The sequence below is a fragment of the Tachypleus tridentatus genome, chromosome 9 (assembly GCF_004210375.1).
Source record: "Tachypleus tridentatus isolate NWPU-2018 chromosome 9, ASM421037v1, whole genome shotgun sequence".
Lineage (NCBI taxonomy): Eukaryota > Metazoa > Arthropoda > Merostomata > Xiphosura > Limulidae > Tachypleus > Tachypleus tridentatus.
The window spans coordinates 93,087,807-93,100,194 of NC_134833.1; the positions used below are offsets into that span (position 1 = coordinate 93,087,807).

Here is a 12,388-nt window from a genome sequence, read left to right on the forward strand (position 1 = left end):
AGTCTCTCATGGTCCATCCTCATCAAGTACAATAACTCTGTAGTCTGTTATATTCCACTTTCACCTAGTACAGGAGATAGTTTGTTAGCAAGTGTAACTTCATTTCTTATATACAGATCTAAATTAAATGTCTTAAAGCTAAAAAACAAACAAACATTATAAGACAGTTTTTGTGCCTATGATGTAAATATAATTTTTTCATATAACATTTTATACAAAAGTTTTGCAAATTCTCATAGATAAAAATCAGAAAGTTGACTGGTATACCTACACTTAATGTAATTGTTACCATGGAAAGGAGTAAGAACTTTGGTGTAGTAATCTTTTTATAAATGTGCACAAATAGCATTTGGTAAAACCACAAGACATGGATCTAGATAGAAAGACTAATATCCTTAAAAGTTCCTTCTCAATGAAACAGGATAAAAGTATGTATATATGAATAATAAAAACCAGATTCAATGAACACAAAAATAACCCTCTCATTTTTTGAACATTGTATCTCAAATAACCACATATTAAGTAAAGAAATCAAAGTAAACAAAGAACAATTAAAGAAACTTTTCTTATACAAGAACTTAAACCCACACTGAACTGGCACTAAGGAGTAGTTTTATATCTTTACTAATAATTTCTCAATGTTACCTACCATATAATAGGTTAAATACTTGCAGCACCTTCTATATTCTTGCAGCTATCAGTTCTAATGTATCCATGGCATGTGACCAATAATGGTCACGTTTTCAAATCTTGGCCCAGCATGGCCAGGTGATAAGGGCTCTTGACTCATAATTTGAGAGTTGCAGGTTTGAATCCCCATCACACCAAAAATGCTCACCCTTTCACTCATGGGGGCATTATAATGTGATGGTAAATCTCACTATTTGTTAGTAAAAGAGTAGCCCACAAGTTGGTGGTGGACAGTGATGACTACCTGCCTTCCCTCTAGTCTTATACGGCTATATTAGGGACAGCTAGTGCACATAGTCCTTGTATAGCTTTGCACAAAATTCAAAAACCAAACCAAATAAAATTTTCAACATCAGACATCTCCACTATATGTAGTTCAGTCAATATAAAATACTTATCATCTATATAATTTTGTAACTTTAAACATGATATACATATTTGGATGTTAAAAAGCTTTCATTATTTCAACTCCTAAAAAAAGAATTGTTAAATTAAGGAAGATATTAAAAGACATTGTAAAGATTGTAAAACATCATATGTAAACATATATATATAATTTAAATGTTTTATGTATGACATTTATATACAGTCATATATATATATATATATATATATATATTTAAATGTTTTATGTATAATATACATCAATAAGAAGTTATTTATAAATTTTTGGGAAATAAATATTTATTTCGGTTGTCAGTGTATACATAATTGTAAAAATGAATAAATGTAGCATGAGCAGGTTCCAAACCTATGCAGTAAACTTTCATTGAGTTTCAAATCTAGGATTGACCATAATACTTTGGTAAGAGTATAAGTCAATGGTTTTAGTCTATCTAAATTTCCTCAGCAATTAGTTTGGAGATTTACAATATCTTTCTTATTTTAATTTCTACAGGTTTAATTTTTATATCAACAAAAAGAAAATAGAATTTTGCTAATTTCAAAAAGATTGAGGTAGACTTTCATACTAGAAATAAAATATTTATTCAAGACTTAGGCCAAAAAAATGCAATTAGTTTATTTCCCACTATTGAATTGTGTTAAAACTAAAATGTATAACAAAGCAGAATATAAATGAGAAGAAAATGCACATAAATAACTTAATTTATTATATTATATATTAAATTTTTAGTGTGATTTTTGTATGTTATATCAGTTATTTTAAAATCATTTTATAACATAAACCCTTCTGTGATAAGTATTGTTGCTGCAGCATGTGAGATTTAAATTTCACATTAAAAATGCAATTTGTACCATTAAAATTTCTCAAGGGACCAGTAAAATAATGAAAGTAACATTTGTGCTACCATAATGTACAATTTGTGAATTAAATTATTGAAAATTATATGAGCTCCTCCTTCAACACTGTGGGAGAGGGATTCAGCTCCCTGTGGTTTTTATATGCCTGCATGAACTTTTGAGTCAAAAAATGTTTAAAGATGTGTACTCAGTTTTGTCAAAATCAAAAGAGTAAGATTTAGTCTTAGAAGTCTTTTAACATACACATACATATACATAACATCTTAGTACTGAATGTTGTAGAATGTGGAACATTATCTAATTTAGAGATATGGTGAGTTTTTGTTGTTTTTTTCCATAGAAGTTGAAGTCCATCAGACACCTGAGATAGAAACTAATTATAAACTCAAATCCACAAGTTACTCTGCAAAGGATGAACAAGCACAGTTAGATGAACTGTTGGATGGAATGCTCCGAGAAATTCAGAGCATTCCTGACAGGCCTTGCGCTAATTTATCTGTTAATCCAAGTACATCTTCATCCATCCAAACTTATACAAACTACTCTACTTTATCAAATTCTAAAGTTTCTCAACCAAGAATCCCAAAATCATCACAGCCACCTTTGGTTCAGTCTTATTCTCCACCAGCTGGTATTATTCAAGTTAATGGTACAAAAGAAGTTCTGTGTCCAGTGGAAAATTCAGCCAAATCAAAACAGCCAAGTGGACTCCTGAAACAACATCCAATGAATCAGATGACCATAATATACCTTATCATGCAAGAAAATCCAGTGGGCCTTTCTCATATGGTATTACTCCAGACAGTCCTGCTTTACACAGACGAAAAACTCTTTCAGAATCTCCCATATTGTCAAGTACTAAGCAAGACCTATCTTCCAGTCCTGAGCCCATCTAGTGAGTTTCTATTTTACAGATATGGTTAAAACCTTTAATATTTTTTTTTTATCTAATAGAATGCTTGATAAGCACAAGTGTAGCATTATTGCAACTTGCAATAAGCCTTGTCTTATAAATTAATTACTTTAGGTTTTGCAAACTTACTTCAAAACAGCATATATAACAATAAAGTCAAACATGCAGCAAGCTTTGTCTAATGCATAAATCACCCTTCCTCAAGCAGGTTTACTACAAAATAATATATATGTAATAGTACAGTGTAACAGGCAGTAAGATTATGCACTGATTATTCTAGTTTAACCTGATATAATAAAAAACAATATGTATGACAACAGAGCATAACATGCAGGAATATTCATCTTAAGCATGAATTACTCCAGTTTTCATCAAGTCTATCTTGATCTAAAAAGGTACCATAAAGAAACTTAAAAAACTAAAGTAATCAAATCATGCATTAAAGTAAAGAAGATATGATTGGTTAAAAGATTGGAATTTAAAAAATGAAGTTATCAAAATTTTCAAAGATGTATGAAAAAGAGCCCATTACAAATTAGCAAATCTGCACCATTCCCTCCTTAAAAATAGTTCTGCATTATTTATAGGTAAAACCAATATAAAAATATTCTTATTGCAGTTCAAATATATAGATAGTTTCATGGAGAAAAAAAGAAAAAATGAAGTTAACTTTGTTATAGGTTGGTAATTAGTGCTAAACAAATATATATTTATTTTTATGCAAAAAATAAGAACAATAAAACAAGGCATTTAAGGTATTTCAACAAAACATTATCAAATTAAAGGTCATAAAAGTGTTTATCTTCATTTATTATCCCTTCTTCCAGCAGTAACCAGGATATTACTTGTAGTAGGTAGTGTTCCATAACAAAAGATTGCTGCAGTTTGTCTTTACTGATATTTGGTATGTGTAAGTGACATTTTTTATTTAAACACTTCAGTAGCTCTGGAGGATATGATGATTGTTCCCTCACATGGCTTCAGAAACAACAACTTAAACTAAAAGCAAGAAGAGAAGGTCATGGATGGGAAGACAAACAGATGAGGGAGCAGCAGCTAATTGCTGAATTACGAAATACACAAACAAAAAAATGCACATCTTCAAACACCCAGTTCATAGATGATGGAATCTTAACATCTGACATCTCATCTTCATCTAGAGAAAATTCACCAGGAAAGGTCAGTTTCCTTTGAAAATATTTCGCAATTAATAAGGTATTACAAATAACATATTTTAAAATTGTTTTAAATATTTAATGAAAATGTCTTCATTGGATAATATATCTTATCAATTTTTAAATATATATTTAATAACGTGCATTAAGGCACTTACTATGTTTGTTTAATTATATAGAGCTTTAGCTACACTATGCCACTCCATGTTAACACCCACAATGGTCATACTACAAGTCCCTCATCAACTTCAGGATCTTACACCACAGCCAAACCCCCTATCTGTAAGGGAACAAGTGCACCATCTTCACCAATCATCCCTTCTCGTAGTAGTAGCCGTGATATTACCCGCAGCAGGTGAAAATATATTTTTACTTTGCTATATAATATCAGTGGATGGAAATTTTAGTACAACGTTTTTGCTTATTTAAAGCTATAGTGTAAGCCTAAAGTAATAGACACATTAATCTAATGATTTTGCTTTGATTTTTCTATGTACATATATATTTATCAAAAAAAATGTGGTGTAGCCATTTATTTATTCAAAATTAACCTTCATGCTCAAAGAACATTTATTCTATAAATAGAACTATACAGTTTAAATGAATAGCTATAATCAGTTGATGTGTCTTATAGTAGGAAAGAGAATGTGTTGTTTTGTATTTATATGAGCAATTAATGCATCAAACAACAGAAAAGAAAATATGTTGTTTTGTATGTATATGAGTAATTGATACTTCATACAACAGAAAAAATAATGTGTTGTTTTGTTTGTTTGTGTATGGATAATTGATGCACCATGCAATATAAAAAGAGAATTTATACGTATTGGAAATATATTATTTACTACCTAGTCTCTGAAGTTCAACAATATAAAAAATTTTAACAAAGTGATTTTTTAAATAAAAATATAAGAATATCAACTCTATAACAAGACTAACATGCTCAAATTGTTAAAAATAATTGATGTTAACATAACACTTAAGCTGCTACTGTTTTTAAATCAGCTTGTCTGTTGAACCGTTTCAAATCCCTATAAAGGAATGTGTTTTTCTTGCTTTGTAAATATAACTTTAGATATCAACAGTGGCAGGCTAACAATCGACCCTTGGTAAGACAACGTTCTGATACATCTTATGACAGAGAGAGACCTTTTGTATCTGTGAAAAAGGCTCATCAACAAGCTCGTGAGCAGATGGTCATGAATGGTACAACACCACAACAAGTGATTTCTTCTACCATGATATATGGAACAACATATCCTTACAACCAGCATCAAGTTAACTTTACACCTGGAAATTCACAGACACTCCCTACTGCAAAACCAGCTCTATCTGATGGCAGGAAAACTGGAACATCCAATGATGATGGTTTAGAGCTCCTACATATATTGTATGATACCCCTAGGTTTAAACCAGTCCAGAAATCTCGATCACCTGAATCTGCAGGTGGTAGGTACTAATTTTCAACTAACAAATTAAATACCTAAAAAGATTTTATTCCTTCACCTCATTGGGTCAAATGTGGTATAGTGGTTAGTATGCTTGACTTTGCATACAAAAGTCCATAGATTTTGTTCCTTTAGAGCATTAGTTCATTATAAGAATGATGATAAAATTTTAAGAATTGACAGTGGATACTGTTTGCTAATTACCTAGCCTCCAATCTGTTAATTCAAAATCAGAAATGACTAGCTCAGATAACCCTTGTGTAACTTTGCACAGACATCAGAAGCAAACCTTAATCTGTTGTTTATTATTTATTGAAAAGAAAATTATTTTAAAGCTTTTTTTTAGTTCAATAAAATTAACAACATAATTTTGCTAGACCAAACAAAATCACAATATGCATATATTTAGATATACTGATTCACATCAGTGTTAATCATTGTTTCAAATTATCCTTACTTTTATATCATTTCTAATAAATTAAACAGAATCTAGCAGATGCTTGAGAACATGGAAGTATTCTTGAATTGCATAGCATTTCACAGCATCTATGAATCTTGCATTTAAATCACAAAACAACTTTACAGTTATTGAAATATGGTTATTTTATGTTATACAACTACATTGTAAATGTTTAGTTTATATGAAAATGTAATCTACAATTGGAAATTCTTATAACTAGAGCCTACACATATATATGTAATATCAATCCTTACAGACACCTTATTCTAAAAATTAGTTAAGACTTGATACTTTTTAATCAAAAAAACAAAACAAAACATTGTTTGATTACATTCTGTGCAGGTTCCATTTCCAAGCTGGAAGAATTAGAGCAATCCCTTCAGGCCATGTGTTCTTACAACCCAAACCAGATTTCTCAACCATACCTGTGTTACACACATTCTACTCCTAGTAAAGTAAGTTACTAGCTATAGAAATGTGTATTTGAATTCCAGTTTATGTCTTGTAAAATGTGTAACTATTTTCTGTATATGTTTCTATCTAGGTTTGTCACTAATAATGCTTATTGTTATAGCTATATATGTGTGTCAAGTGAGTATGAGTGGACATAAGTACTTACAGACAGTTTTTCAGTTTCCATACTCATGGAGACCAAAACATTGCTAAAAAAACATTCTCAGGTAGATCCCATTCTTTACAGTACATAAACATTTACCCAAAGAATATATCTTAATTTCTGTTTAACACAGTTAGGTGTGTTTCTGTCTCTCTCTACATATGTGTATCTGAATTAATTCCAGTTTATTCACAGTAATGTGTGGTTCAGTCTGTATAAAGGGTGTTCAACTTCCATTTGTACTAAAGTGTGTTACTAGCTCTGTAATATGTATCTAGCTTGAATGTAATATGTTCCCAGTAATTTCAGCTTTTAGAGGAAAATATGTATGTCTGTCACTTCTGTATTGTATCTTGTAGGCAGCAAATAACAATGGTCCTTATACCTCATCACATTCAGTGGTTAGCTCCAGTCCTCCAGGAAGTCCCACAAGAACTGGAGATCGTCCAGCCACTCCTGCTTTTCCTGTGAGCATCAGAGCTATTGATAGTAATCGAGGTAAGCAATTCATACATATAGTACATTTCAAGAATAGGCAAAAAATATTCATAAATATATTGTCATTATGTTGAGATTCTTTTAAGACTTTATGGATGTTTACCTTGTTAAAATATATGTAAAGATTTCATCTGCCTGGTAGAACAAATTAACTTGAAACATTTGGACATGCTGGCTGTTTTTAGCCAGAATTAGAGATGTAGTTAAAGAAATAAAAGCTTACCAACAACTCTTTTGCATTAAGTTACAAATATAATACATAATGTTTTCAAATTTATTTTGTCATTCAACTCATGCATATTTATAGTGGGCATCAATAAATTATTTTAAAGGCATATCATAAAATAATGAAAATTTGATAAAGTACATGAAATAACAGTGTGCATAAAGTACTGGTATTGGATAAATTATGAGTATCATGCATGATGTATCTGTAGTATGCATAAAATATCAGTAGCATACATGATATATATATCTAGTGTGTATAAAGTGCCAGTATAATACATGATATATATATCTAGGGTGTATAAAGTGCCAGTATGTGTAGTGTGTATAAAGTGCCAGTATAATACATGATACATGTGTATAAATATATATAATACAAGATGTATATATTTAGTGTGTATAAAGTGTTAGTATAATACATGATGTATATATTTAGTGTGTATAAAGTGCCAGTATAACACATAATATTATCTGTAGTGTGCATAAAGTACCACTACCATACACAGTGTATCTGTAGTGTGCACAGTAGTGGCAGTGCAAATAAAATCCCATTAGTTTGCACAAAATGCTGGTATTATGTGTGAAGTATCAATAGAGAGCAAAAGGTAATATGTATGAAGTATTGGTAGTGTACACAGGTATGAATAGTGTACATAAAAAATTATTATACTGCACAAAACACTGACATTATAAGTGAGATACTACTACTGTACATAATATTGTCAGTGTATTTAATTTATTGGTAATAAATACAAAAAAGTGGGTAATTTGCATGAAGTACCAATGGTAAAAATAAAACTAATGGTAGTGTGGATGAAGTACCATTGGTGTAAATTAGATACTAGTATTGTGTATGAAATACTGGTAGCACATATAAAGAATGTGATGTGTGAAAAGTACTAACACTGTGTATAAGTATTAGTAAGTATTGGTAATGTGTGCAAAATACCAACAGTGTACATGAAGTACTAGTAGTGTGTATAAAATACTAGTAGTGTACATGTGCATCAAGTACTGGTGTTTTGCATCAGATATCACCAATGTGCTTGAAGTATCAATATTTTACTTGAAGTACCAGTACTGTGGTAGTGTACATGAAGTGTAACTGATAAATACTGTATACCACACATTGACTGAATTAGAGCTAAAAAAATAAAGAACAACAACTAAAAAAAACAGTGAACCTGAAACCAGTTTGACTAGTTGAACAAGGCTAGTGATTAACAGAGTACCTTGACCTTGAAAAAGTAGTTGAGTTACATTTCCTAAGATGGCAAGTTTAAGATAAGAGACTAGTGTTTATTTTACAAATCTGTGGAAGATGTATGTTATAAACATATGGTGACTGTGGCAATTTATTGAATGGATAGAGCACATTGCTTTCCTTAGTTTGATTTTATGCCAATTTAGCTATGATTTAACTACTGCATATATTATATTTTATATTTATCTATGTAAGTAAAATGTAGTTACTTTTTGTTAACTAAGTATTTCTTTGTTTTATGTGATAGTTCTTTTTATTTGGTAGATTTTTTTTCATGTTTTTTGGTCTGATAAGAATTTTATATTACATTAGGTTAACTGTTTTCTTTGTGGTTTTTATGAAAATCAAAATTGCATGAGTAGAACATTTATGGGTGTTTATTTGTGTGTTATTAAATATGTATATGCTAAAATTAAAAATGTTTCTTCTACTTTCCTAGAATCTCCTTTACAGAGTTCGGGTCTTCCACCTAAAAGCCCAACTTTATCTCGGTAAGGCTAAGATTTTAATTTGAACTCATAACACTCAAATCAGTTCTCTTTCTTTTTATTTGTTGACATTATTTGGTTTTGAGTACCAATGCTGTAGTTTCAAATTTATACTTATAACCTATACTTGCATGTTTGTGGTAATTTGAGAAAAAGGTTCTATGATGCATTTGCACTTAATTATAGGTATGATGTCATCAGTGTGCATCTGAATTCATCTAGTTTGCTGGCTATCTATTACATGTAACACAGTTACACAGAAATATAGTGGGATACAAGTAATATATTTATTATGAGATGGCATGATCACCAGTTTATTACTCTGTCTATTAAATATGTTTTTGTTTCTCATTTAAAATGTGATGTGAGTAATATTGAAAGTTATGAGGTTTATGTGATGTAAGGAACAAAAATTGTTTAGTGTTCTTCCTAATGTTTGGTACAAATTTAATGCCAGATGTGGTGTCTGTCTGTTTAGGTTATTTAATTTTATGTGGTGTGGTACATGTACATTAACAACCTAACAGTTCACCTTTTGCACTTCAAAGCTTATGCTAACAGCACTTTTTACTTGCTTGCTTGCCATTGTTAAGCCCTCTCCAACAGATAGGTAACTGTCATCTTTACTCTGATTATTCTTACCTCACTCCATTACGAAGATGGTCCTCTGGATTTACTATTAACCAAAGGTAAGGTTTTCTGAAAACACTGACATAGAAATTTGTAGGTAAATTTTGAAGATACAATTAGTTCTAGTTTTATGGGGAAAAGGTTTAGAGGTACTTGAACATACTTAATTTTTATATATGTAAGTCAAAGTTAAGATTGCCATTCTTAATGCTCATCTGATCAAGAGAAGATTATTTTTAACTATTACTAAGTGACTAACTTTTTATCTGTCAAGCTGTAGGACATTTAATTGAAGTATCTGCTTGGAGACCAGAGCAAATCCTGCACTGTCTTAGTTATAACTTTTTAAAATATTCAGTACAAAAACAGATCTAACCTGAAGTGTTCTTTCTTGACCTTTGTTAAATCACTAATAATTTTAGCAGATCTTTTATTTTTAAATTACATAGATATATGTCATCAGGTTATACATTGATAGAAAAAATTAAGTTACATGCAATATTTGTTTAGTATAACAGCAAAAGTTTTGTTTGTATGCATACACTAAATTTTTCAGAAAGGATCAGTGCTACCCTTCTCCAGTTACAGTTCAAGCTTTGCGACAAGGCTTAACTCATGCACATCCAGACACGGTACCCCATACAGTTAATGGACAGAGTTCACCAACAGTGTACTTTGGGCAATCTCGTCGCTCCAGTATGTTGTCTCTAACAGGTTTGTGACAAAGGTCTTACAGTTTTTAATATTGCTGTATAATTTACCTTGTGCTCTGCACTGCAAATAGTTGTAATTAATTTCATTTTAGTTCTTAATGTGACACTTTTTGTGAAATTGTTTATATAAAGGGTGAGAATATTATCTAAATTATTTTTAAAATATCTGGACTGTGTTATTTACTTTTAAGTTTGACATTTCACACAATTAAATACATCTAATTTATTATTCCCCAAAAAACATTTAGCAACAGAAAATGAATGTTTATGACATTTATTTATTACCATTTCACAAGTGCAATTGTAATTATTGATTTCCATAAATTCCCTTGTATAACATTCTTTTGTTTAGGTTATATATTTACTCTTTCTAGAACCCTCAGAAGTAATCAGTCATCACCCAGTCTTTGTAAAGGATACATCAAAGTTCTGGTACAAGCCAAACATAAGTAGAGAAGAAGGTAAGATTACTAATTGGTTGCAAATACAGAGTTTTCCAAAAATGTTATTATTGTGATTTTTAATATGTTTAGACCTGAAAGGGTTGTAATTACCAGGTATTCCAAAAGTATTCTTGTCGTATATCTTATTAGTTTCAAAACTGTCAACAGTGCCATTAAAATCAAAAATGAAAGTAAAGAAATAAAGCTGTAAGGTTGACAAGACTGTAGTTAACAAGAAATTGTTTTATTTAAAAGAAACACAATAACATGAAGTTTAAAAATTCTTAATGTAACTTAAAGTTCAGAAATACTGACAATTCTTTACATATAATTGTTGTAGAAAATGGTATGCAATGAATAACTTCAGGTAAGCTGTTTTAAGTGGTAAACATGTTTTACTCTTTGATTTATCTAATGTTTCATTTCATTTGAGATTTTATGCACAGTAACCATCCTATTTTGAAATTCTCTGTTTAAATGTTTTTCAAAATTATTAAAATGCCTAAAAACATGTACACTCTAACATGTCTATATTGCATTTACATTTTTCAAGGACTAATCCAACATTGTCACAAAACTTTATATAAACTCATATAACATTCATCTTTACCTAATAATGCCAGTTTAAAGAAGGCCTTGGTGCTAGAAAAGTTATACTATATATTGAGCTATTATACAAGCTATAGTAGCTAGTGAAAATTAATACTGATGGGTGCCCTACTCACTAAATTTGTCTACTATTTCCCAATTGAATTTGAAAAAAAAAAAAATAGTTACAAATTTAAGGTGTAGTCATAATAACTTGAAAAGGTAGGTCAGATATTCTTTAAGACTTTTAAGTCCACGACAAAAGACAAAACAGTTCAATAGAATGCAAATGTTTTCATCAAACGTATAATTCATATGAATGTTGGATTAACAAAAAAAAAGTATATATGAGCACTTTTAAAAAATTGCTACAATGTATATATCAAAACAGTCAGCATAAACGTGCATGTTTTATTATTCACTGCTCTGATAGCAATCACCTTGTTGAAAGACAAGCCTCCTGGTACTTTTGTGGTGCGAGACAGCAACTCCTTCCCTGGTGCCTTTGGTCTTGCCCTAAAGGTAGCAACACCTCCTCCCAATGTTCAGAATAAATCAGGTAGTGTTTATATAAAGATTTTTATAACATACCTAATACATAGATAAATGAAGAAGATACCCTTTACTACACTTTTGATAGAAAAGTAATAGATCTATCTTCCTTTGTAAGTCTTTAGCTCATCTGGTTTCTCTAATTATAATTAATATACATTTTTGATCATGTATAGTTTTCAAGTAATATGAAAATAACTTGAAGGTAAAATATTTAGGATTTGATATAATTAGAATAAAATTGGTTGTAGGCACTGGTAAAACTAATGCAAAGAAATCACAATTTCAAACCATATTCGTTTTCAATTTTCAGGGGACAACTCAAATGAGTTAGTGAGGCATTTTCTGATAGAACCAACTTCTAAAGGTGTTAGACTGAAGGGATGTCCTAATGAACCTGTTTTTGGTAACTGTTATTACAC

At 30.3% G+C, this 12,388-nt stretch overlaps 1 protein-coding gene across 1 annotated transcript in view; it reads left to right on the plus strand.

Moving 5' to 3' along the window:
* LOC143225765 (tensin-2-like) overlaps positions 1-12,388 on the plus strand; it is a 228,808-nt gene that overhangs the window by 207,597 nt on the left and 8,823 nt on the right. Inside the window, 12 exon segments of the mRNA XM_076455743.1 lie at positions 2,294-2,601; positions 2,604-2,848; positions 3,808-4,045; positions 4,221-4,396; positions 5,117-5,490; positions 6,292-6,404; positions 6,925-7,063; positions 8,992-9,043; positions 10,227-10,384; positions 10,758-10,844; positions 11,848-11,973; positions 12,280-12,372. Of these exon segments, the coding sequence (XP_076311858.1) occupies positions 2,294-2,601; positions 2,604-2,848; positions 3,808-4,045; positions 4,221-4,396; positions 5,117-5,490; positions 6,292-6,404; positions 6,925-7,063; positions 8,992-9,043; positions 10,227-10,384; positions 10,758-10,844; positions 11,848-11,973; positions 12,280-12,372 (2,109 nt within the window).